Source organism: Pseudonaja textilis, chromosome 2, assembly GCF_049901715.1.
Source record: "Pseudonaja textilis isolate UNSWEBS1 chromosome 2, rPseTex1.2, whole genome shotgun sequence".
NCBI classification, from domain to species: Eukaryota; Metazoa; Chordata; class Lepidosauria; order Squamata; family Elapidae; genus Pseudonaja; species Pseudonaja textilis.
The window spans coordinates 164,142,007-164,166,217 of record NC_141991.1 but is presented as its reverse complement, the minus strand read 5'-3'; the positions used below and the strand labels follow the sequence as shown (position 1 = coordinate 164,166,217).

General features: G+C 40.2%; 1 protein-coding gene and 1 long non-coding RNA gene across 2 annotated transcripts in view; one reads left to right on the top strand and one right to left on the bottom strand.

The window, feature by feature from the left end:
* Positions 1-3,632: 3,632 nt before the first annotated feature.
* LOC113444173 (uncharacterized) lies at positions 3,633-7,911 on the bottom strand. The gene is made up of 4 exons (XR_003375196.2): positions 7,687-7,911; positions 6,912-6,965; positions 5,737-5,809; positions 3,633-3,767 (listed from the first exon to the last, which is right to left on the bottom strand). It is a non-coding gene; the product is annotated as an uncharacterized LOC113444173 (long non-coding RNA).
* Positions 7,912-8,010: 99 nt separating this feature from the next.
* The window catches only part of ELP1 (elongator acetyltransferase complex subunit 1), a 45,595-nt gene continuing 29,394 nt past the window's right edge, over positions 8,011-24,211 (top strand). The window contains exons 1-13 of the mRNA XM_026712778.2: positions 8,011-8,146; positions 10,236-10,405; positions 11,026-11,178; positions 12,896-12,977; positions 16,208-16,288; positions 16,725-16,810; positions 18,297-18,396; positions 18,723-18,813; positions 19,134-19,257; positions 19,507-19,600; positions 20,215-20,448; positions 21,362-21,529; positions 22,698-22,791. Of these exons, the coding sequence (XP_026568563.2) occupies positions 10,256-10,405; positions 11,026-11,178; positions 12,896-12,977; positions 16,208-16,288; positions 16,725-16,810; positions 18,297-18,396; positions 18,723-18,813; positions 19,134-19,257; positions 19,507-19,600; positions 20,215-20,448; positions 21,362-21,529; positions 22,698-22,791 (1,457 nt within the window). The 5' untranslated portion in view covers positions 8,011-8,146; positions 10,236-10,255. The remainder of the gene's footprint in view (positions 8,147-10,235; positions 10,406-11,025; positions 11,179-12,895; positions 12,978-16,207; positions 16,289-16,724; positions 16,811-18,296; positions 18,397-18,722; positions 18,814-19,133; positions 19,258-19,506; positions 19,601-20,214; positions 20,449-21,361; positions 21,530-22,697; positions 22,792-24,211) is intronic.

Sequence of the window (24,211 nt, the reverse complement as noted above, 5' to 3'; positions counted from 1 at the left end):
GCTTGCAGAGTAGAAAAAGATGGACAGGCTAAGTGGCTCATCTTGGAAAGAGGAGGCTGAGCTTAAACATTTCACTTTCTTCCTTTCAATAGGGCTGAAACAGCAGAGAACAGGGCCAAGGAAAAGAACTCTCCTAATGGGGACTCAACACCTACCTCAGAGGTAAGAAAGGTTTGCAATGTAGCCGATGGAGGCTATGCCATAAGTCCTGATTGGGGAGGAGAAAGTGTGTTATATATCCTTCTAAACGTAAGATTTCCAAATGCTCTCTTGCTGTTGGTACTAGGGATAAATGCCCCCTATGCTTTAGCCATCTTGTTGGAATACAGAGAGCTTTGGATTTAGCCTTGATGCTCTCATTTGCAGGATTTGACAAAAGTCCTAATGGGAACTAACAGCAGGAGCAGCCTGGAAGACGTAGACTCCCATGATGCACTTCTGGATGAGGTATCAGAGGGAAGCTGGGAGGAGGCTGCAATGATTTCCGATGCGAGCAAGCCTTACAGTCCATGGATAAGAAAGACAAAGTGTTTTCTCTTGGGGAGGGACAGAGGCCCTCTATTCAGTCCTCCTAACCTGAATGAACTGTGGAGTGCTCTTTGAACAGAATCTAAATATAGGCAGCCAAGTTCTTGTGCGATTGGTTCATTTACTGCAAAGCAGCACAGAATGGCCCACTGTAGTGGACTATTGTGCTAAATGGATGCGACCCACTCTGCTTATGCCTTTTCTTTTCCTGGGTCACCATCTCCGGCACCTTGCTGCTTCCAGGCAGGATTTTAACAGGGAAAAAGTAGAGAGCCTACTTTTCTGGGCGATGAATAGGATGGAAGTGGGGATTCCTCCCCATCTGGAAAGCCACAGAAACCTAGTTTTGGTCAAGCATCCCCATTCAATAGGCTCTCTTTTAGGAATTCTGAGTTTCTGTTGCCCTGATGGCTAAAGAGGAATCATTGTCATTCACAGGATTCTCCTGAAGAAGCAGAAGCCACAATAGGCGATCTCAGCAGCCTGCAAGATGTGGATTTCATGATTTTTGACATTTGGGATGAGGAGTGAGAAAAAGGTTGAGAAGCAGCTGCAGTGGATTCCAAGGCCAGCGATTCTTCCAGTCCACGGGTAAGAAAGACGAAGTATTTTTTCTTGGGGAAGGATGGAGGCTCTCTATTCAGTTCTCCTAACTGGAGTGAACTGTGCTGGAGTGCTCTGGGTGCTGGAGCGAGGTGACACCTGGCCCTTTAGACAACATACCTAGGCAAACTATATATATATGCACTTAAGCTCTGGTGCAATTGGTTCATTTACCGCATAGCTGCATCGGTGGTTCATCTTGGAAAGAGGAGGAGCAGCTAGTTTGATTCATTAAACATTTCATCTTCTTCCTCTGCACAGGACTGATGTGTCGGAAGCCGTGGAACAGGAGCCTTCTCCCTCTCTCAGTGGGGACAAACCTTCCTCAGAGTTAAGAAAGTTTTGGCAACGGGGCGGAAGAAGACTATGCCATAAGTCCTGAAGGGCAAGGGGAAAATTGTGTGATCTATCTTCCTAGCCTTAAGGCTTCCAAAGGTCATCTTGCTGTTGATACACGGGCACTGAATGCACCCTATGCTTTAGCGATCTTGTTGAGATGCAGAGAGCTTTAGATTTAGCCTGATGCAGTCATTTGCAGGATTCGATGAAAGTCCTAGCGGGAACCAACAGCAGGAGCAGACTGGAAGACACGCACCACCTGAACCATCTTCTCGATGAGGTGTCAAGAGGGAAGCTGGGAGTGGCTTCCAATGCCAGCGAGTCTTCCAGTCCATGGATAAGAAGACAGTGTTTTCTCTTGCGGAGAGATGAAGGCTCTCCATTCACTTCTCTTAACCGGAGTGAACTGTGCTGGAGTGCTCTGGAAGCTAAAGCTTGATGATGCCTGGCTGTTGGGACAATTTAGATAGGCTAAATATATGCACCCAAGCTTTGCTGCCATTGGCTCATTTACCGCAAAGCAACAGGGAAAGGCCCACTATAGTGTTCAGTGTCTCCAGTCAGTGCTTGTGACACCCACCCCTCTGCCAATCCCTTTCTTTTTACTGCTTCACCCTCTCCAGCGCCTTGCTGCTTCCCTGCAGGACTTTAACATGTAGATAGCCTACTTTCCTGGGGGCACTGGGGGGTGGTATCTCCAATTCAGAGATGCCTTCAGCAAGAGACACACTGTACAGGTCAAGCATCCCCATTCAGCAGGCCCTCTTTTAGAAACCCTGATGGCTAAAGAGAAATCATTCTGTTTCATAGGAAAGACATCCTAGATCAGTGATGGCTAACCTTTTCAGCTTGGTGTGTCGAAAATCGGGAAAAAGTGTAGCCTTCCTCAGGTGGTGTGTCACTTCAAGAAATATCAATAATTTGGTTTATGACGGACTGGGCTGGGGTGATCACACAGGGCTGTGAAACTCATCTCCCTGGTCTCAGGGCTGCAGGTGCAGGATGTGGGGATCGGAAGGCCACCTTACAGGGCTGTGAACCTCATGGATCTCCTTTCCTCCTGTAGCGTTTATGGCAGTTAAAACTCATTCTCTGCTGCAAAGATCTTGCGGCAGCGGTGACACCATGCCTCCACGCAACAAGCAGGGAGCAGGGATTGGAGCAGAACATAGGCAGCCTCTAAATGTGCAGGTTTTCCCCACACCAACAGGCGTGTCAGTCAAAGTGCCTCGGCGTGTCACAAGTGACACGCGTGTCATAGGTTAGCCATCACTGTCCTAGATGATATCAGCAGCCTGGAGGAGGACTCCTGGAACCCCAATCTTTTAATTCAAAGAAGTACCTATCTGAGCCTTTTCATGGATCCCTACCTTGTTGTGGTGAAAAAGCTTGCAAAACTGAAGGAAGCTATGAGTTATGCCATGCAGAGCCACCTAAGATGGACATGTCATAATCTACCTTGGGACTAAAGGGAAATCACTATCATTCACTGGACTCTCCCAAAGAATGGGATGATGTGCTAGATGTCAACAGCCTGGAACAGGATGCCTGGAACTGCCACCATCTTCTGAGGATGGCTTGGAAGTATTGTGGGCTGCAAAAGCTTCTCCTCAAAACCTTTCCTGTCCATATGGTTTTGTAATGCAAAAGGTTTGACAGGCTGACTGGCTGTTCTTGGAAAGGGAAGACTGAGGTTGCTGGATGTTCTTCCACGTCTCAACTTCTTCCTCTAGAAGAGCAGAAATTGATTGAGGAGCAGGAGAGACATGCTGATGAAGACACATCTGCTTGTTTAGAGGTTAAAGGTTCAGCAATGTTGCCAGTAGAAATCATAGCTCAAGTCCTGGTGGGAGGCACTTACTCCTTTGTTGAGTTTTAAGAGTTTAAGACCCTTAAAAATGAAATTTCTAGGCAGTAAGTCAAGTTAAGGAGAGAAAGAATTCCTTTCCTTTCTCAAAAGAGCAAACAGCCCTAATTTCTCCAGTAGAGATATGTCCGGGAGGGGTGGGGAGGACAGTGCCTAAAGCACTCAATGAATGCTCTGATCACTTCGGAATGCTCAAAATGTTTCAGAGATGAATTCTGGATTATAAAAATGAACGTATGCAAAGAACAGGCCAAAGAGATAGCAACCAAACAGCAACTTAATCAGAATTTTGGCAGCCCTTTGAGCAATGCTGGTCCTCAAAGTCAAAGCAGGCGGAAGTTTCTCTCAGTTATTTAACCTGGAGGTGGACACTCACTTAAAGATTATCGAGGGACATCTTCTGCTTTATATTTTCTTCCAAGATGTGGTCCTGTTTGAAAGGAGAGACATAATCTGTTAAGGTATTGAGTTTTAAGAGCTGACCAGATGTGTCTGATGCAATGTAAGGCTGATGCAATGAAGATGAATCAGCATTGGTATTGCCTATTTAAGACTAAGAAGGGGCCCACATAAGTTTTACCACTTTAAGAGGTGTTTATATAAAGCAGCCATTAGTGGGCATGTATCCTCTCTCCTTGTGTCCTGTATCCATTGCAGATTTCTCCATGTAGAGTTAAGATTACTTGTAAGGTATTTGCCTACCATGTATATTTCTGTATATGTTTTGTATATAAACCACTGTTAAATGTCTAAGTCTCTGCGTGCTGTTTTGTTCCTGGATTGTCTCATAGTGGTGGTCACGCTGCAAACACTCTGACATAATCATATCTTCTGCTCAGTTCAGGGATAATTTTAACCTGTCTTCTCCAATCTGGCTCTTTCCTAATGTTTCGGAGTCCATCATCTTTTGCTAGCATGAAATGAAGTGGGCACTTAACAAACCAACATCTGCTGAGTGGTCTCTTGCAAAAGATGTCTTTAGATATAATTGGCACTTGTAAGTTTATGCATTGCATACATACAGGTAGTCCTTGGCTCACAACCACAATTGAGCCAAAAATTTCCACTGTTAAGCAAGACAGTTGCTAAATATGTTTTGTCCCATTTTACACCCTTTCTTGCCACAGTTGTTAAGTAAATCATTGCAATTGTTAAGTTAGTAACATTTCTGTTAAGTGAATTGGGCTTTGCCATTGACATAAATTGTCAGGTCACAAACATGATCCCATGGTCATTGACTTATGACCGTTTTTCACACTTACCACCTTTGCAGCATCCCCATGGTCATGTGATCAAAAGAGACACATGGTCACTGGCATGTATTTATGATGGTTGCACTGTCCTAGGGTCATGTGATTACCTTTTGCAACCTTGTAAAACGCAGAGCCAGTGGGGAAGCCAATGACACTTAACTGTGTTACTAACTTGAACAACTGGAGTGATTCATTTAACAACTGTGGCAAAAAGGTCACAAAGTTTGTGTTACTACCTTAATTACAGGTAAAAGGTAAAAGTTAAGGTAAAGGTTTCCCCTGTCCAATCAGGTCTAACTCTATGGGTGGTGCTCATCTCCAGTTTTTAGTGGAGGGAGCTAGCTTTATCTGAAGATATTTCTGAGGTCATGTGGTCAGAAAGACGATGCACTAAGATGCCCGGAATGTGGTTACTTTCCCACTGAAGTGGTACCTATTTATCTACTTGCATTTGCATGTTTTTGAAGTTTTAAGTGTACAGGAACTGTGGCAAGTAACTGGAGTTCACCCTGTTGCACAGCGCTTGTGTTTCGAACCCAGGCTGTCAGCTTTCAAGCTGACAAGTTCAATGTCTTATCACTGATACAATTAACAACTGTGGCAAGAAAGCTCATAAAATGGGGCAAAACTCAATTAACAATTGCTTACAAATAGAAATATTGGACTCAATTGTAAAGTCAAAGGTGTCTGAGGCTGAAAAAATGGATCCCCTCTTCCAGAGAGTGTATCCAAAGAAGGTTTCATTGCACAATTTTTAGCATGGTTGTGCTAAAACAGAGGAGCAGAATTGTGTGCAGGGGGTCAAAAAAGTATAAATGTTGAGTGAAATTCTACCTCTTTTTTATGCCTGTTGCACGTAAAAGAGTTGGGGCTTCAATTATGTAGGAACAGCTGTTTTCTTGGCTTTTTTAACTTTCCCTGATGCCTTGTTAGATGGGCAGGTTCTATAGGCTGCTGAAATGGAACCTGGTGGCTACTGTTCACCCCTCCATGTTTGCTCAAAAAAACCACTCATGTTTGCAATTGGTTTGATGAAATAAGGTACACAAAACACTACCAGGAACCTGGGTAACTTGCTTCATCTATGCTAGGCAAGACCAGTTTAGACTAATGTACTATGTGAACTCAAGCATAGTGGGCACTTACCTCAGGATATAATGGTAATGAAGGCCCCATGGTGTACTTCCTGACCTGCACGTATCCTCCCTGATTCATTGCTCTGCAATTTGAGAGAAGGCCAAGTCACATCAATAGCCAGCTGCCATCTTGGCCTTTGGCAACCCAACCCTACAGGGTATGGAAGTTTCACCTGAGCTCAACTCCCCTAGCCCTTTTATCTGGAGGAGCTGCCTCAGAAACAGAAAGATAAGCACCTGGAATTTGTCTTGTTTTATTATTGCTTTTCCTTGGTGTTGACTTCCCTACTTTCTTCTTCATTGTTCTTCTGGGACAGAAGAGATTGATACATTATATTGCCTTTCTTCTAAATGTTCAAGATAGCTTTCACTGCAGCTTCCTATTCTTTTATCCCAACAACAACCCTGTGAGGTAGGATCTCCCCCACTCTATTTATTTATCTATTATCTATTTATTTATTTATTTATTTATTTATTTATTTGGTTTGATTTGATTTGTCAATTGTTTACAAGATACAGGTATAAGAATAAACATAATTTTGAAAACATGAGATGGATACTTATAAGAAAAATAAAAAGAAACAATAGGAAAGGGACGGTAGGCACAATTGGTGCGCTTATGCACGCCCCCTACAGGCCTCTTAGGAAGGGGGTGAGGTCAATAGTAGACAGTCCAAGGTTAAAGTTTTTGGGGTTGGGGGAAGAAACCACAGAGTCAGGTAAAGTATTCCAAACATTGACCACTCTGTTGCTGAAGTCGTAATTTCTGCAATCAAGTTTGGTGCGGTTAACCTTGAGTTTGTATCCATTGTGTGCTCTTGTATTGTTATGATTGAAGCTGAAGTATTCATTTGCAGGTAGGACATTGCAATGTATGATTTTATATACTGTACTATATTTAGATCGGACTGAAGGCGGCGTAGTTCTAGGTTTTCTAGGTCTAGAGTTTCAAATCTGGTGGCATAAGGTATTCTGCAATGAATAGAGGAGCGGAGAACTCTTCTTGTAAAATATTTCTGGACTTTTTCAATTGTGTTAATATCAGATACATGATATGGGTTCCAGACTGATGAGCTGCATTCAAGTGTTGGTCTAGCAAATGTTTTGTATGCTCTAGTTAGTAGTGTGATATTACCAGAGAAAAAGCTACTACCACATTCTCAATTCTAATTCTGTGATACTTACAATTTGACTTTTCAAAGTTCTAGGACACTTTACTCTAAAGCAGCATGCAAAATCCTAATAATCAAAAAAGATAAAACAAAATTAACCTTGAAAGTAATACAAACAGTTATCAGGAGCAATAATCACAATTTTTAAATCATTTGTTTTACATTACTAGCACATTTTCATTAAAGCATTTTAAAAGCCCTCAGAAATAAGAGTGGGAATTCAGCTCTCAATAGGTAAAGTCTAGTCAGCTCTGAAATCATTTCACCCCAAGCCACTTTGCCCACATCACACTATTATCATTTGTTTAATAATTTATTCCATAAAAACAGTTGGTAGTTTTATATAATATCGAACATTGCAAATTACAACGTACAGCTTCACACATATTTAACTAAAATAACTCACATGGTGGTTTAGTGCAATGGGCCAATTCAGTCTTTTTTCTTTTTTACATTCTGAGGATCTGGGATTGCTGTTTTGCTGGAAAGACTGAATCAGATGAATGCCTAATTCTCCTTGGAAGGATGATCCTTTATTATTATTAGAAGTTTGGTAGTAACTTTTCAGACTAGCACATTTCATTAGAAAGCAGATAATTTAAAAAGTTGTGCTTCTGCCCTTTTATCAAACTTCTTCGGATTTGGAGCTACCACAGACTAATACACTTGTCCTACAATCTCAGAAGGAATGTGGATCTATGCATACACTTGCCACAAAATGTGCCCTACACATAATCTAGAAATCACTAGTTGCCCAGAGATGAAACTATAGTTAAGAGAGAACCAACCTGTAGTATTCCATGCTCTTTGAATATTATAGAGTCCATTTCAAATCTGTTATTCCCTTCCATGCACCCAACTAACATTTAGACGAAGTTCTGAAAATTTATTTTTTTAACTATTGAGTACTTCGATAATGACATGTTAAACGGCAAAAAAACACACAAAACCAGTATCAAAGGCAGCTCAAGTCTTTGCCTGCGCGCGCAGTTGCTTAACTGCTCTGCTTCCACGCAGTGGGACTTCAGAACGTCACTGAGCACGTGCGACCCAGCAGCCAAGCTGCCCTCATTAGTTTTAGCTTCACCGGCTGACAGCGCATGCTCCGGAAGGCCTCTGCTCAGACAGTGGGTTTAAAGATGGCAGGCACGCTGCGTCCGTAAATTAAGGCAGTGCTGTTGCAGGGAAAGCGAGCGGTGCTCTTAAGGAGTCTGGAGGCGTTTTCCTCTACTCATTGCGGATTTTGAGGTAATCCACTATTGTCAAGGAGAAAGGGGAGATAAAACGTTAGGAGATTACTAAAGATTTCTCCTTTTTTATTTTTTTACTAGCATGGTCAAATTTCAGAATAGTCATGGAGGGTCTAAGCTGCTGCTTAAGATCAGTGATTCCCAACCTTGGCAGCATTAAGATGTGTGGACTTCAACTCCCAGAATTCGCTAGGCAGAATCTTAAAAGTTGACATGGCTCATTTATTTTTATTTACGTATTTAATTTATATCCTATCTTTAGAATAGAATAGAATAGAATAGAATAGAATAGAATAGAATAGAATAGAATTCTTTATTGGCCAAGTGTGGTTGGACACACAAGGAATTTGTCTTGGTGCATATCGTCTCAGTGTACATAAAAAGAAAAGATACAGTTGTCAACAATCATAGGTACAACACTTAATAATAGTCATAGGGTACAATAAGCAATCAAATCATACTAGGAAACAGTCAATATAAATCCTAAGGATACAACCAACAAAATTACAGTCATATAGTCACAAGTGGGAGGAGATGGGTGATAAGGAGTGATGAGAAGGTTAATAGTAATAGTAGTGCAGACTTTGTAAATAGTTGGACAGTGTTGAGGAAATTATTTGTTTAGCAGAGTGATGGTGTTTGGGAAAAAACTGTCCTTGTGTCTAGTTGTTTTGGTGTGCAGTGCTCTGTACCGTCGTTTTGAGGGAAGGAGTTGAAACAGTTTATGTCCGGGATGTGAGAGGTCTGTAAATATTTTCATAGCCCTCTTTTTGGCTTCTGCAGCATACAGGTCCTTGATGGAAGGCAGGTTGGTAGTCATTGTTTTTTCTGCAGTCCTAATTAACCTCTGAAGTGTGTGTCTGTCCTGCTGGGTTGCAGAACCAAACCATTTTATTTTTAGTTTATTTTTATTTTTATAAACAACTCAAGACGACGAATATATTACAGCTTTCTCCTCCTCTTTTCCCCGCAAGAACAACCCTATGGGGTGAATTAGGCTGAGAGAGAGACTGACTGGCCCAAAGTCACCCAGCTGGCTTACATGCCTAAGGCAGGACTAGAATTCAGTCTCCCAATTTCTAATGTGGTGCCTTAACCCACTAAACCAAACTGGCTGAGAAACACTGGATTAGATCTTTATACTATTTAGTCATGAAGTATCCCACCAAGAAGCTACTTAGTCTACACTACAGCATTTAAACTAAATGAAAGATTCTGCTTATTTTAAGAAAGGCAGAGTGAGATGAGCAAAGTGTAAGAATCCTCTTGTCTATAAAAGATTCTTTAATTCTTTACCTGTAACCTGTTATGCTTTCAGTTGTGTATTCTGGTGAGAGTGATTTTTCCAGGAAGCCCCCAAGCAGGGCAAGAGCCTTTTTCAGCTGTTGGTTTCCAAGATCTATTGTTTGCAGATAGACTGCTGCTGTACATGGAAGTCCTTGCTCCAAAACCACATGCTTCATGTTTTGAAGCAAATTAAACAAAACTAGCTAGCACTGTCATTGTAGCAATAGCACTTAGACTTACATGCCGCTTTGGACTGGAATACGGGTCTCCAACCTTGGCAACTTTAAGACTTGTGGACTTCAACTCCCAGAGTTCTTCAGCCAGCTTTGTGGCACAGCGGTGGCAGCCCAGGAGTTGGGACTCAACCAGGGCTTGTGGTAGCGGCGGAGGCAAGGGCGAGAGTGGCGGTGGCCTAGGCCGGCCTGGGAGTTGAGTCTCAACTGCGGTTTGTGGCGGTGAGGGCGGTAGTGGCCCGGGAGTCAGGATTCAACGGGGGCTGGCGGCAGCAGCGACAGATAGGCGACTGGGGCTTGCAGAGCCTCACTTACCCAGGGAAATCAGATCAGGCAGGGCCGTGGCAGAAGGCAGGCAGTGATGGCGGGCAGGCGGGTGGGTGAAGGCAGACTGCAGGCAGTGATGGGTGGAAGAATGCACGCAGCGATGGTGCGTGGGTGGGGCGGGGATGGGTGGGGCCAGTGATTTGCGCAAAATTGTAATGACCAGTCCGAACCGGTAGAATCCCACCCCTGGGTCTGTAGATCATCATTCGATGTGGAAACCATATCTCTTTTTTTTTCCAGTGGAGTGTGTAGAGAAAACAATGAGAAACCTAAAATTATTGAGAGCACAAGAATGCCAGCCAGTCCGAGCTCTTGGAACTCCTCAAGGTTTCACTGTCCGCACAGACAGAGAAACAGTGTTGATCAGCACCGAGTATGGAATTGTGGAACTGGATCCCATCACACAGGAGGTGAGGGTTCACATGTTATCCCATATATGGTTCTTGGGTTTGAAGAATTGTCTCACTAGCAGGGGCTGTGGAAGGAAAACTAGATGATATTGCTGCTTTGTTTTAATGGAAATTTCTTTCTTCAAATGGTTCGTGAAATTAAGGTTTTAATTTTTGAAAAAAATTGCTATACAGAGAGCCCTATCAAATTTTGGAAGAACTTGGGAGTATCCAAAAATACAAAGAAAATTCCATTCTATTTTTTTTTCTAAACTGTAAACATGTTCTATCCTTAGAGGTTACAATCTGTACTTTTCCGATAAGACTTTTTAAAATGAATATTCCTTTTCTAAATCTAATCACTATATTTTATTGTTAATTTGTGCAAGAAGAAGCTGAATGTTGCATTCAGTTTAAGTGCTGCAGACTAATTAGCTTCTTGGGGGGATACTTCATGATATAATAAATGTTTCTGCCTGTACCCTAATTTGGAGCAGCATCAAGACACAGATAAAAATCGAAGATGTTTGGATTTGTTTGTCAATCTTTCAAAAAGATAACAATTATGATCCAAACAATATCTAGAACAAGAATGAAAGATTTCTCGTGAACCTTTTTTTTTTTTGGTCTTTGTTTTAAAGGTCATCAACGAAGTTACTTTGACAACTGAGGGTTTTCTGCCAGAAGATGGAAATGGGTGTATTGTGGGCCTGGAAGATTTGCCAGATGTAGAATCAGTCTGCGTAGCTACTGCAATTGGCGATGTTATACTATGCAATCTAAACACTCACCAGGTATGGCAGAATGGCAAATATAGCAGTGTCCAAATAAGATATGAAATAGAATGCAAGAACACAAGGCCTAATACAAAAGTACTTGCTTTAACATAGCTAGTCTTCATATAGTTGTTGCCCCTTTAAATAAATCTATTGGCTTCTTGGACATAAGAATAAAAAATAGCATAAAATACTAATCATTATATGTATATATTTTCTGTGGCACTGTTTGGCCTTTAGCTCCTGAAATTCAATGACCCCCAACATTCCAACTGTTATGGGAAGCTAGGAAAACCTGGTTTTCCCCATCCATTGGGAAAATGATGAGCTCATTTTCTGGGGAATCGGATGTATGTTTACTTGACCTTGGCAATATGTTATCTGTTATGTTGCTTATGGATATAAATTTCTTTGATTCTGTATCATAATGTTGCCAGGTTCTGTGCAGCAGCACTTAAAATCCATCAGAAGATGACCTGTGCCATTCTTTTTAGATTCTTTTTAGATTAAAAAAAATACAGTGTTTTACATTTTCATAATATTTTTAGAATTTGATGTAATTTTTTACTGTGATGTCTCTTTGATGCCTTTTAATTTTTTGTACCCTATCCTCCTTTTGTTGGCTTTTGATCGTAATAAAGATTTGATTTGATTCCGTTGCTAAACAGGGCAGTCATTAAGTAAGGACTATCTGTAAAGACAGAGCTAGTACTCCTGGTTGTGCATCTATTCTGTGCTGCTTCACAGGGCTAGTACATAAAAACATCACATTAAGATGTTGAACTTTCCCATATTGTGACAAAAGTATGTGTCATAACTTGCAACATTTGGGAAATGCTAACACCTCCACTGATACCTCTTGTTAATAGTTTGTATCTTAAAATCCTTAAGAGGAGTATATTAATTAATGATGAATTTTATGATCTTTGTAAAAAGTTAATATGCTTGACGGTAGTACAGAAGAAATTTAACTTCAAAATGTTGAGTCCAATTTCCACTGGATTTCCAGTGAAATTGTTTTGAGCAGTTAGCACTTTCTTTTTTTAAAAAAGAGCAAAGTTATGCTACACATGGGCTGGTGGCCACTATATGGGAGCAAAGAGTTAATATTTTCTGTACAGTATCACTGTAACCATAGTAATAAAGATATACAGGTAGACCTCAATTTAACAGTTCATTTAATGATTGTTTGAAATTGCACTGAATTTTTTTTCTCATTTATGACGATGGCAACATCCCCATTGTCACATGATCAAAATCCAGATTTCTGGCAACTGACTCATATTTATGATGGTTGCAGTGTCCGAGAGTCATGTGATCACCTTTTGCAACCTTCTGACAAGCAAAGTCAATGGGGAAGTCAGATTCACTTAACAGCTGTGTACTAAGTTAATAACTGCAGTGATTCACTTAGACTGTGGCAAGGAAGGTCGTAAAATGGGACAAAACTTGTTTAACAAATGTCTTGCTTAGCAACTTAAATTTTGGGCTCAATTATGGGTCACCTGTGTTGACATTATGCTCCAACCTCATTTCTAGTTAAATATTATGGAGAGAAGTTCTTATACAAGACTACAGAAATAACAGTATTGCAAGACTAGAGCATGATCACTATCCATCTTTATTTGACTCTGATGACTGAAGATGATTGAAGTAAAACATGTAATTTGCTTGATTTATTGGTGTTGGCTTCTATTAAAGAGATAAACAGTATTAAAATCTTATTCTTTTGCAGTTGGAATGTGTTGGGAGTGTGGACAGTGGCCTGACCGCAATGAGCTGGAGTCCAGACCAAGAGCTTGTTCTTCTTGCTACAGGTACAAATCGAAATTGCAAAACATTCTCAACTTTATTCTCTGTCTTTTGGATTCTGGCAAAGAATGGCTCATTGCATCTGACACGGTGGCTCAGTGGCTAAGACTCTGAGCTTGTCGATCAGAAAGGTTGAAGTTTGGTGGTTCGAATCCCTAGCACCACGTAACAGAGTGATCTCCTGTTACTTGTCCCAGCTTCTGCCAACCTAGCAGTTCAGAAGCAGGTAAAAATGCAAGTAGAAAAATAGGGACCACTTTGGTGGGAAGGTAATAGCGTTCCATGCACCTTCTGCATTTAGTCATGCCAGCCACATGAACATGGAGATGTCTTCGGACAGCGCTGGCTCTTCAGCTTTGTAACGGAGATTTAGTATTTTAGTATTTAGTATTTATTTGATTTGTCAATTGCTTACAAGATACAGGTATAAGAATAAACATAGTTTTGAATACATGAGATAGATACTTATAAGAAAAATAAAAAGAAACAATACGACAGGGATGGTAGGCACGATTGGTCCGCTTATGCACGCACCCTACAGGCCTCTTAGGAAGGGGATGAGGTCAATAGTAGACAGTCTAATGTTAAAGTTTTTGGGGTTTGGGGAAGAAACCACAGAGTCAGGTAAAGTATTCCAAACATTGACCACTCTGTTGCTGAAGTTGTATTTCCTGCAATCAAGTTTGGTGCGGTTAACCTTGAGTTTGTATCTATTGTGTGCTCTTGTATTGTTATGATTGAAGCTGAAGTATTCACTTGCAGGTAGGACATTGCAATGTATGATTTTATATACTATATTTAGATTGGACCGGAGGCGGCATAGTTCTAGGTTTTCTAGGTCTAGAGTTTCAAGTCTGGTGGCATAAGGTATTCTGCGATGAGTAGAGGAGCGGAGAACTCTTCTTATGAAATATTTCTGGACTTTTTCAATTGTGTTAATATCAGATACGTAATGTGGGTTCTAGACTGATGAGCTGTATTCAAGTGTTGGTCTAGCAAATGTTTTGTATGCTCTAGTTATTAGTGTAATATTACCAGAGAAAGGCTATGTAACGTTAGATTAACAACTCTTAATGCCTTTTTGGCTATGTAGTTACAGTGGGCTCTAGCACTTAGATCATTAGAGATGAGTACTCCAAGGTCCTTGACAAAGTTTGGATCCTCAACAAGGTCTTGATTATTTCGCTTGTATTTTATTTTCTGATAATTTTTTTTGCCAATATGTAAGACAGAGCATTTATTAATTGAGATTTGAAGTTGCCATTTGATTGACCATTCTGATACATGGTCAAGGTCTTTTTGGAGGGTAGTAGTATTGTCTGTGGTGTTGAATAGCTTTACATCATCAGCGAAGAGAACGCAATTGCTCTTAATATGATCACAGAGGTCATTTATGTAGAGTATGAAGAGAGTTGGTCCTAAAACACTGCCTTGGGGGACACCACTGTTGACAGGTACAGAATTTGATAGGACGCTCCCAATTTTGACTATTTGTTGTCTGTTTGGCTGGTATGCTTCTATCCAGTTATGCAGGTGTCCAGAGATACCGTAAGATTTTAGTTTTGGAGTCGTTTGTCGTGTACCACTGAATCAAAGGCTTTACAGAAGTCTATGTAGATTGCATCTATTGCTTTGCCCTGATCGAGTTGTGTAGTCCATATGTTTTTGAAGTGTAAGAGTTGCAGATTACAGGATAGTTTTTTTCTGAAACCAAATTGTTTATTAGAGAGTAGGTTGTTTGTCTCTAAGTGAAGGATAATGGATTGATTAATAATTGATTCCATGACTTTACAGGTGATGCAGCATAAGGAGATTGGTCTGTAATTTTCAACTAGGCTGGGGTCTCCCTTTTTGAAGATGGGGATGACCGTGGCTTGTGACCATAGTTTTGGCAAGGAGCTGGTTCTGAAAATTTTTTCAAGGATTATGCTTAGAGGTTCGGCTATGGCAGTGGATAGCTTTTTTAAGAAGTAGGCACATATTCTGTCCAGTCCAATAGATAGGGATGATTTTAGATTGCGCAGTGCTTTTTCAACAATGTTTTTTTGCCAAAGTGATCTCTTTTTGGATTGAAGCTTCCTTATTGTTATGGGTAATCTGTTTTTCCTGCTTTTGGGAGTTGTTATTGGTACATATAGTTTGATGTCTCTTTTGATTTCTAGTAAGAGTATGTTGTAATGGTCCTCAACAGTATTGCACCCAGTGAATGGAAATTGCCAATCAAGGCAATGATGAGAGATCATTGATTATAAGATCCTAGTCGCCTTTTTTGAAGTTATAATTGGGGATTTTGTCATTGTGATGATTTTTGTGTGGACGTATGTTGAGACAAAAGTCAATCATGTTGTGGTCACTGTTGGAAAAGGGTTCTTTAATTTGTATTCTGTAAACTGAATTCAAACTATTGCAGAAGATGAGATCAAGGCAGTTGTTAAGCCTAATATTGTTGGTTACTAGTTGTTCTAGTCCCAGATTTGTTTCAGCATTGTAGAAGGCTGCATGTATGGGTTCAGTTGTACATTCATTTAGGGTCCAGTTAATATGAGGTAGATTGAAGTCACCAAGAAAGATAAAAGCGTGTGGGCAGGATGCTTCCCATGTTAGTAGTGTATTTAGCTTGTTTACATGTTCAATGTCATAATCAGGGCCTCTGTAACATAGTAAGAACCGAAATGTGATATTTAAGGTCAGTTCACAGATAATGGTCTCAAGAAGAGCAAGCTCTTGGGTAACTTGGATGCACCACCCCGTAGAGCCGGAAATGACTAGCACGTATGTACGAAGAGAACCTCTACCTTTAACCAGCCATTGATTTGCTTTAATTATTCCTTGTTTGCCAAAAGCATGGTGGTTCATATGCCATGCATTAATATCACTCTTAACCACAACAGGCAACAAAGCAATAGGCAGGGGCCAGATGGTGGGTACAATCTACAATTCAACGCTCTTTCCCTTTGTATGACATTGACACAGATAAAAAGGAGTAGGGCTTGAAACCATAGTGGCACCCACTTTTTCCCTCCTCTTTGTTGTGAACAGCACCGGAGGGCTCCTTTTTTCTAGATATCTGTCAAGAAAAGAGATAATTTTTCAAAGAAGAGTTAATCTGAACTAACCCGGGATTGGGCCTGAGAACTTCAGAATTAGAAGTTGCTTCCTTCTATGATTCTACAAGATGATTCAACTGCACTTAAATTTTAATTTCAAAGTTTTTTATATATTCTTGTTGTAACAGGTGAGCAGACTCTGATTTTGATGACAAGAGACTTTGAACCAATTGCGGAAAGGCAGATCCACCAGGATGATTTTGGAGAAGGTGAGGTGGTAGTGCAGATGCTAGAATCTTACAAAATACATTACTACAATTCTGTGAAGGGCTGGGCTACACAGAGAAATTAAATTGACGAAACTAGCTGCTCTATCAATTATTATGGGTTGAAGTCCAAGACCATGTGTTTATTGTATCAGGGCAGTAAGTTTAAAGAGAGGAATGTTTTATAGTCACTTGTTACATACATGTGACATTGCCATCAGTCTGGCTGGCAATTTACCAAGTATAAAAACATTAACTTTCATATAGTGAATGTGGAGTGTGGACTTTTTAACCTTGGAAATTGTCTATAGAATTTTTTTTACTTTTTTATGCAGTGGTCTCTGGAGAGTTAGAAGGAAACTGAAAAAGTTGGATGTAAGCTTTTGACAAATATATGAAAAGTTAATCTTCAAATACACTTTATTTGGTTGATTCTTAGGTAAATTCATTACTGTTGGATGGGGTAAAAAGGAAACACAGTTTCATGGATCAGAGGGCAAGCAAGCTGCTCATACCAAGCCAAAGGTACTATGTTTTTAATAATGCAAATACTGATTCTGTATGTAAATATTCAATTAATTACAATGATGCACAAGTATGCATTTTTACTGCAGACATGAATATTAAAATATATGCAGCAAATTATTGAACTGAAATAGTGATTAGAGTTTGGAACTTGGATAGAAAGCATCCACATTTCTAGTAATCATAAGTTCACTGCCAGATCTTGACTCAGTGGCACAGCTGAATTTGCATTTAATGATGGGCCAGGATTTAATGTTAATATATGAACTTGTGCAAGTCCTAAGTTCATGTGCCATGTCTTTGAATACAACTAGGTGGAAATATCAACTATGATTTAATTTCATTTTCTTTGATTCCTGCCTCTTTTGTTCAGATCAGGAATATAACAGTTGCCAAATAAGCCATCAGGAAATCATTTTAATGAGTGTTTAACTTGTGATTCCTGGTTCACATCTAATGTCAAGCCAAGAATTCAAGAAAGTAAAATGAAAGGCAATGAGAGTTCTCCCAGCTTGTGGGATAATAAAAAAACATAGATGCCTAAGGTGACACTTTAATGTTTGTGCATATGGTGCTAAGTATTAATATGGTTAATATGTGCTAATATGTAAGTAAGTGTGTAAGATTACATGTGAATGGGTCCACATGTTTGATCTTGCACTGCTACTTCATTTTGTGGGGATAAAAAGAGTTTTATGAATCAACATTTAATTAATACCATTCCCTTCAAGACAGTGGTAGGATTCAAAAAAATTTACTACTGGTTCTGTGGGCGTGGCAGGGGAAGGATACTGTAAAATCTCCATTCTCTCCCCACTCCTGGGGGAAGGTTACTGCAAAATCTCCATTCCCTTCCCGCCCCACTAACCTGATTTCCAGCTCCGTTCTCCTGTGCAAGGCAACAAAAGAAGACCCAGCCAATCAGCTAGGACTCAGGAGGCAAAGAATAGATGGGGGCAGGACTAGTCAGAGGTGGTATTTGCCGGTTCTCAAAATTTCTGCTACCAGTTCTCCAGAACTGGTCAGAACCTGCTGAATACCACCTCTGCTTCAAGAGCATCTAAGATCCCTGTGAATAATTTGTGTGCCTAGATATAGACGACATCACAAATAGTAGGGCTGCCCTGCAATTTCCCCCTAGGGCGAAATTTTACTAGATTTCAATTTCATGATCACTATTATCTCAGCAGGCTTACTGAATGTAATGAGAATTGAGGGAAGACTGATATGCCTTGAGGACTTTCTATTAGCTGAGCCTGCATGGCAACCCTTAATAGAAATGCAATTATATACAATTATATTAAAGGAGAATAATTAGGTGGTAATGGTCCTTTACAGGTGATAGGCACTGTTGCAAGTTTTAATAGTTTTAAATTTTAAAACACTTAAAATCTAATGAAATCTGGTGATGTTTGTAAGATTTCAGTCAATGTGTTTAAAAATATCTGTTTCCAAATTTTGCATCATTTCATATTATCTTTTTCAGGAAATATTGCCTGCTTTACCATGGGATGACCATAAACCTCGGATCAGTTGGAAAGGAGATGGACAATATGTAGCAGTGAGTGACGTTTGCCCAGGAACAGGTTGGCACTATTTTAAAATAATAGCATGTTAATTCCTGTCAGCTTTTGGCTGAGCAGGTGAAGGAAGTACAGTCTTAGTTTTTAAAAAAATCTTCCAAAGCCCCATGGTTGTATTCACATTTTGATGCAGCTTTCCCCAACTTGATATGGTTGATGTGCTGGATTTATTGCTTCCATGATGCTGCACCATAGTGATAAGGAATTATGGGAATTCTATGACTTGCAATTATTCTCTTTTTTTCCTCTTGCCTTCTGTTTCATTCGTTCATGGGTTCCTCGATTTCATCCTCTACTTTGGGAATTATGGGAATTCTGCAAATATTCAGGTGCTCGAAAAGTTAGAGTGTGGAGTCGGGAGCTTATTCTACAAAGTACCAGTGAGCCTATCCCAGGACTAGGACAAGCTCTGGCCTGGAAGTGAGTAAGGAAATATGGGGTGGTTCATGGTGTGTATATTATTGGCTTTCTGTTTATAATTTCCTGTTATTTATCAAGATTTTACTGGAATTAATTTTGGATCTAGAGTGTAGGATTATGATTCCCCTCTATCACTCCTAATCCATTTTTAATAAATTTATTCAATTTACATGGCCACCCAGCTCAAACAAATATCTGTTACATATCTGTACACAGTAACAGATATTTTTTTAGAAAAATCTATGAATATTTGGAGAATTGTTGCTTGAAAACCTGTTCTAATTATTCCTTCATTCCTTTCTTTTCTGGCTATATTTCAGGCCCTCAGGAAGCTTGATTGCTTCTACACAGGATAAAGTGAACAAACATGATGTTGTGTTCGTAGAACAAAATGGACTCCTTCATGGTGAATTTACTCTTCCTTTCCAAAAAGGCCAAGTAAAGGTAGGATTTTTTTTTTTCTTGAGGCATTAACAATCATTGAATCTGCAGACTTTTTTTCCTCAATAGTGTATCTGATACTATCAGTGGGAGGACATTTTTTAAGCCTACAAGTTGTCTACATGAATGTGTTTGGAGATTACCAAGGTAGAACTTTATTCAGAGGAGATTTTAATTAAGAAGTTATGTATGGCATGAAACTTTTTTGTTAAAAATGCTTGACAGATGATGATCCTATTTGCATTTCTATAGGTAAATGAGCTGCTGTGGAATTCTGACTCTACAATATTGGCCGCCTGGGTGGAAGAACTGGAAAGCAACAGTAGTTCTCAAAGAAAGATGTATGGTAAGGAGATTCAGTATTTGTTTCTTAATTTTATAGAACTTATTGGATTTGTCACAGTCCTATGGTCTTTGCTACTTTATTTCAGGTTTCGGTGAGGCTATTCAATTTTGACGATATCAAAATTGCAAATATAACATGTGTTTAAGTATTGCAATGGAGAGCATGTGTTTTTAATTCTTCTCAACAAGATAAAGGAGATATGAGAATTAAGGGAATCAGTAACTGATTGATGATGAATATATGCCGTCAAGTTGATATTGAATCTTGGTGATAGATAAATAGTTATCTCTAGGAGGATCTGATACCATCCTGGTCCTTCAGGTTTTCTGACAGTGCTATAACTGAGTCCATCCAGCAATCAGCAACTGGCAGCCCCTAAAATGCCTCTTACCTGGAACTTTGGACATTATGGATAGAGAGGAAGAGGCAAGCAAACATACTGTGTTGAGTAACTAAGTAGCACAAGTTTTTGTAGAAACCATTAGTTGGGAAGAGTCCATATTATAATCAGTTTTGGTACCGCATCATCAATAAGATTCAGAACTTACATAATTAAAGTATAATGTACTATTACTAATCTTGTGTTCTATAACCATTTTGTCTTCTAATTACAGTCCAGTTGTGGACAATGGGAAACCATCACTGGTACCTGAAACAAAGCCTACATTTTGGCAGCCTAGAGGGCAGCCCACTTCTTGTATCTCTGGTGTGGGATCAGGAGATTCCCTATCGACTTCATGTTCTCTGTGAACAATGGCTTTATCTTCGCTATGATTGGCAGTGGAGTACTGATCACAGCACCAGCGGAGGGGCCAATGACTCAGCTAGTGTAGCAGTCATTGATGGAGGTACATTTCAAATTTTCCTTTACTGCAACTACAAGAATTTCACAAGAATAATATGTATATGATTTTAGGGAACGGTTGGAGGCATCTTGCTGGCTGGTTTATAAAGGCGGGTAAACTAGATATACTTGTGGGGATAATGTGATACTCACAAATAACTCATGGGAGAAAATGTAAGTAGCTCAGGGTTCAGCTGTTAAGTCCTTGGTATCCTCTGAGCTTGGTTGTTTTCTTGCAGATGTTTCATTACTAGGCTTGGTTACATTATCAGTGGGGAGAAGAGTCAATATTTGCTGGCTCTTATATATGCTAACTTGAGTCCTGCCAACCTTGGAGCAATGGGAGGGTTTCCTCTTTGATGGTGTCTTGAGTGGGGCATTATTTTTTCCCCCTGATGCTGATTCCTGCTGACATGGATGTTGATTTCTGAGGCGGTTGTGTCCTAGTCTACAATTTGTTTTCTTCTTAGGCTGTGACTGTATCTTTTCAATGGCAAATTTATAAATCATGTTGAATTTTACATAGCTTTCAAAAGATGCAATCAAAATATTTGGGTTACATTATCTAGGTAACTTTAGTTATATTGTTTCAACCCAGTTGTGTTATGGCAGGTCCCATGAGACAAGAGGGCAATAATTTGCTAAACACTTTCTATTCTGTTTTCTATTATTCAAAGACTGCCCAAAACCATGTATGCTGCTTTTAAGACTTTGTTGTGTCTTAACTGTTCGATTTAATGCAAGCCAACAAGTGCAGATATTGCCTAATCATATTTGAATTATGTCATCTGAATATAAGTATACACATATATACATATACATACATATACATACATATATACACATACATATACTGCACACACATATACACATCTCTGATACTTAAATAAACTTTTTTCCCTTTTCATTTTTGAAAGATAAAGTTCTATGGACAGCCTTTCTTCACGCTGTGGTTCCCCCACCTCTTTGTACATACCAGCTCCAGTTCTTCTCTGTTGTCAATCAAGTTGCTTTCTCTATGAAGTCTCAGAGTGGGGATCTTGCTGTTCTGGATGCTGAGAACAAATTATCCATTTATAGATTGGGTAGGTAATCTGACTCTTTGACCAACCTTGTCTGGGCTTGGAAGCTAAGTGGGGTCACCACTGTGTAATATTTGGATGGGAGACCATCAGAGAATTCCAAGCTAGACTGGGAAATGAGAGAAATGTCAGGAAAAGGAAACTGGGTGCTACTTCGATATTATTTCGCAGAACATGGCATGGAAATATTCACATGCCCACCAGATAATTTGTAGGTGTCTTTGATTTTTGTTCATGGGAATATGGCTTCAATTCTGTATGTTGGCTGGAACAATGTATTGCCTCAGATCTCACTACCTTTTGTAATTGCTATATGCCTGTATTTGGGGGAAATTCTTGGAGAGAACCCCAGTTTTTCTAATGCAACTTTTTTTCAAATGAGGCTTAGTAGTACATTTAACTTATAAAAGTATGGGATAGTTTCATTAAGACCTCCTTGGTTAATGTAACTGAAAAATTCAACATAGGACATTCTATGTAAAAATACACAAATCCCCTCCAAGGGTATAGTAGTGGGAGTCATGTAATGTCCATTCTGACAGAAAAAGCAGGTCAGCCATGTAGGGCCTTCCTGATTCCCTCAGTTCTACAGGCAGTCCCACCGCTCTTCAGCAGCTGCTCCTTGCAAACAAACAATGATGGTGAACTGATCTGATTGCTGATTACTTTCATATGAAGAACAGACCGTCTCAGTACCATCATTTTATACAAAATAATGTAGAAGGAAAGAGTGGTACATGTTTTTTCCGTCTTACATAACAGTGACTAGAGATGGTTCCCTGTTGTATGAATTTCCCTCTTTTATAAGTCTTTCAAAGTCACAGCTGAGGTGCAGCCAGTTCTCTTAGACTTAGAGCAATCATGGAAGGAGGAAGGGACTTGAAGATGCCTGGAAGAGAAAAGACCGATGGTATCTTGTCTCTGTTCCCATCACAGCCTCCATTGTTCAGGAAATGTTCAATTTGGAAGAGTCATAGGTCATATTTGTCTTGAAATTATAGAACACTTCTGCCAGAAAATAGATTTAACTTATTATTGGAGATGTCCATGCAGAATGGCCACCCAATGTTTTATTCGCTAAGCCATAACTTTAAAGAATAAATTTGTGGCTGTAAAGATAACAAGGTATGTGTGATTTAGCTCAGTGATATACCTTATTGCCTTTTGACAGATAGTCATCCAGAAATGGACTCTACAGTTAAGATGGGTGCAGTTAATGGGAAAAGATTTACAGCTGCATTTCCTCGGCTGGAAACATCATACAGGTACTAGATGTTACACTTGACTCTGGAAGGCACTGATTGGAGTCATTGGAGACAGGGAATGGTTCTACATCTATAGGACCTCCAGTTTCCAAGAAGTTGTTCCTTTCATTTTCTAAATTAGATTCTCCCAGTTGCTGTTTGGCAGGTGTTCATAGAAATTAATACATAATCCATTGTAAGATATAATTAGTAACGTTCACTCTTTCTGTCTTGTCAACAAAGGTAGAGTGCAGTTGAATAAGAGTTTGTGTTGCATAGAAACAGTTAATGCTGTGGTCTGAACTAGATACCATTCAGCTATGTTAGGTATGACTCCCATAGCTTCTGGCTAACTGATCCATATTGGCTGCAGTTACCAAGGGTCTTATCCATCACATCTTGAAGCCCCTCTAGTTGAGAAGAATGCCATAAGATGTATGAAGTAGATTTCAGGTCTGTTTCTTATAGACAGTTCTTCTTAGATTTTTGTAACACAGCTTTCTCCTATTGCTTCACTCTCCAAATGTGTGGCTTCACTTCACAGAATTGCCAAGAATTAGATCACATACCTGGAGAATGCCAAGTTTGGAGAAGACTTGTGTTATATAGGTAATCCTCGAGGTATGAATGTAATGGAGCCTGCCCATTCCATCCATAACTCGAGAATTCATTGGAATGAATCTCATACCTTGAACAAGATCACTCCTTGCTTTTGCCCACACATTCAGTAATTAAATGCTTAGGCGAATGTGCAGCTCATAAAATGCAATGAGGTATCTTGGGGTGGGGAAGACCATGGGGGGGGGGGGGCTAGTGAGGGAACAGGTCACCTACTTCAGGCTACCCAAAGCCTCCCCCCGACCCCAGACACCTCATTCTCCCTCTTCTGGGGTCCCCACAATTGCTCCCCCCCCACCATCCTGCTGCACTGGGTGACGTACCTTTCACCAGAGATCAGCTGAATGAGGCCTCCGGTTATGACAAAGCCAATGCGGCTGTTTTCTTGCTGCCAGAGGCCTTGTGAAGCTGATATCCAGCGAGAAAGCCACAGAAGCCGCACGCAGCCTTATGGGCCTGTTTTCATGGCAAAGCACTAGAGGATTGTGTCGCTGTAGGCCTTGGCAGCCCTTTGCAAAAGGCCTTTGCCAGTAGGAAGAGGGCTTTGGAGGAATACATCCACTTCTCCCAAGCTCCACTGGTGCCAACAAAGGCTTTCTGCAAAGGGCTGCTGAAGCTACAGGAACTCTCTCTCCCTGCAGGCTTTAGCAAGGAAACAGCAAATGGAGAGAAGGTCTGAAGGACCGAAGCCTTCCCTCAGTTTGCAAATGTCCAGGCCTCAATTCACAGAGAATAGAGGCCTAAAATGCGAGATTACATGAGATCAAGTAGCACAATATCTTGCACTACTGATCTCGTGTGATCTCAAGGTACGTTAGACCTC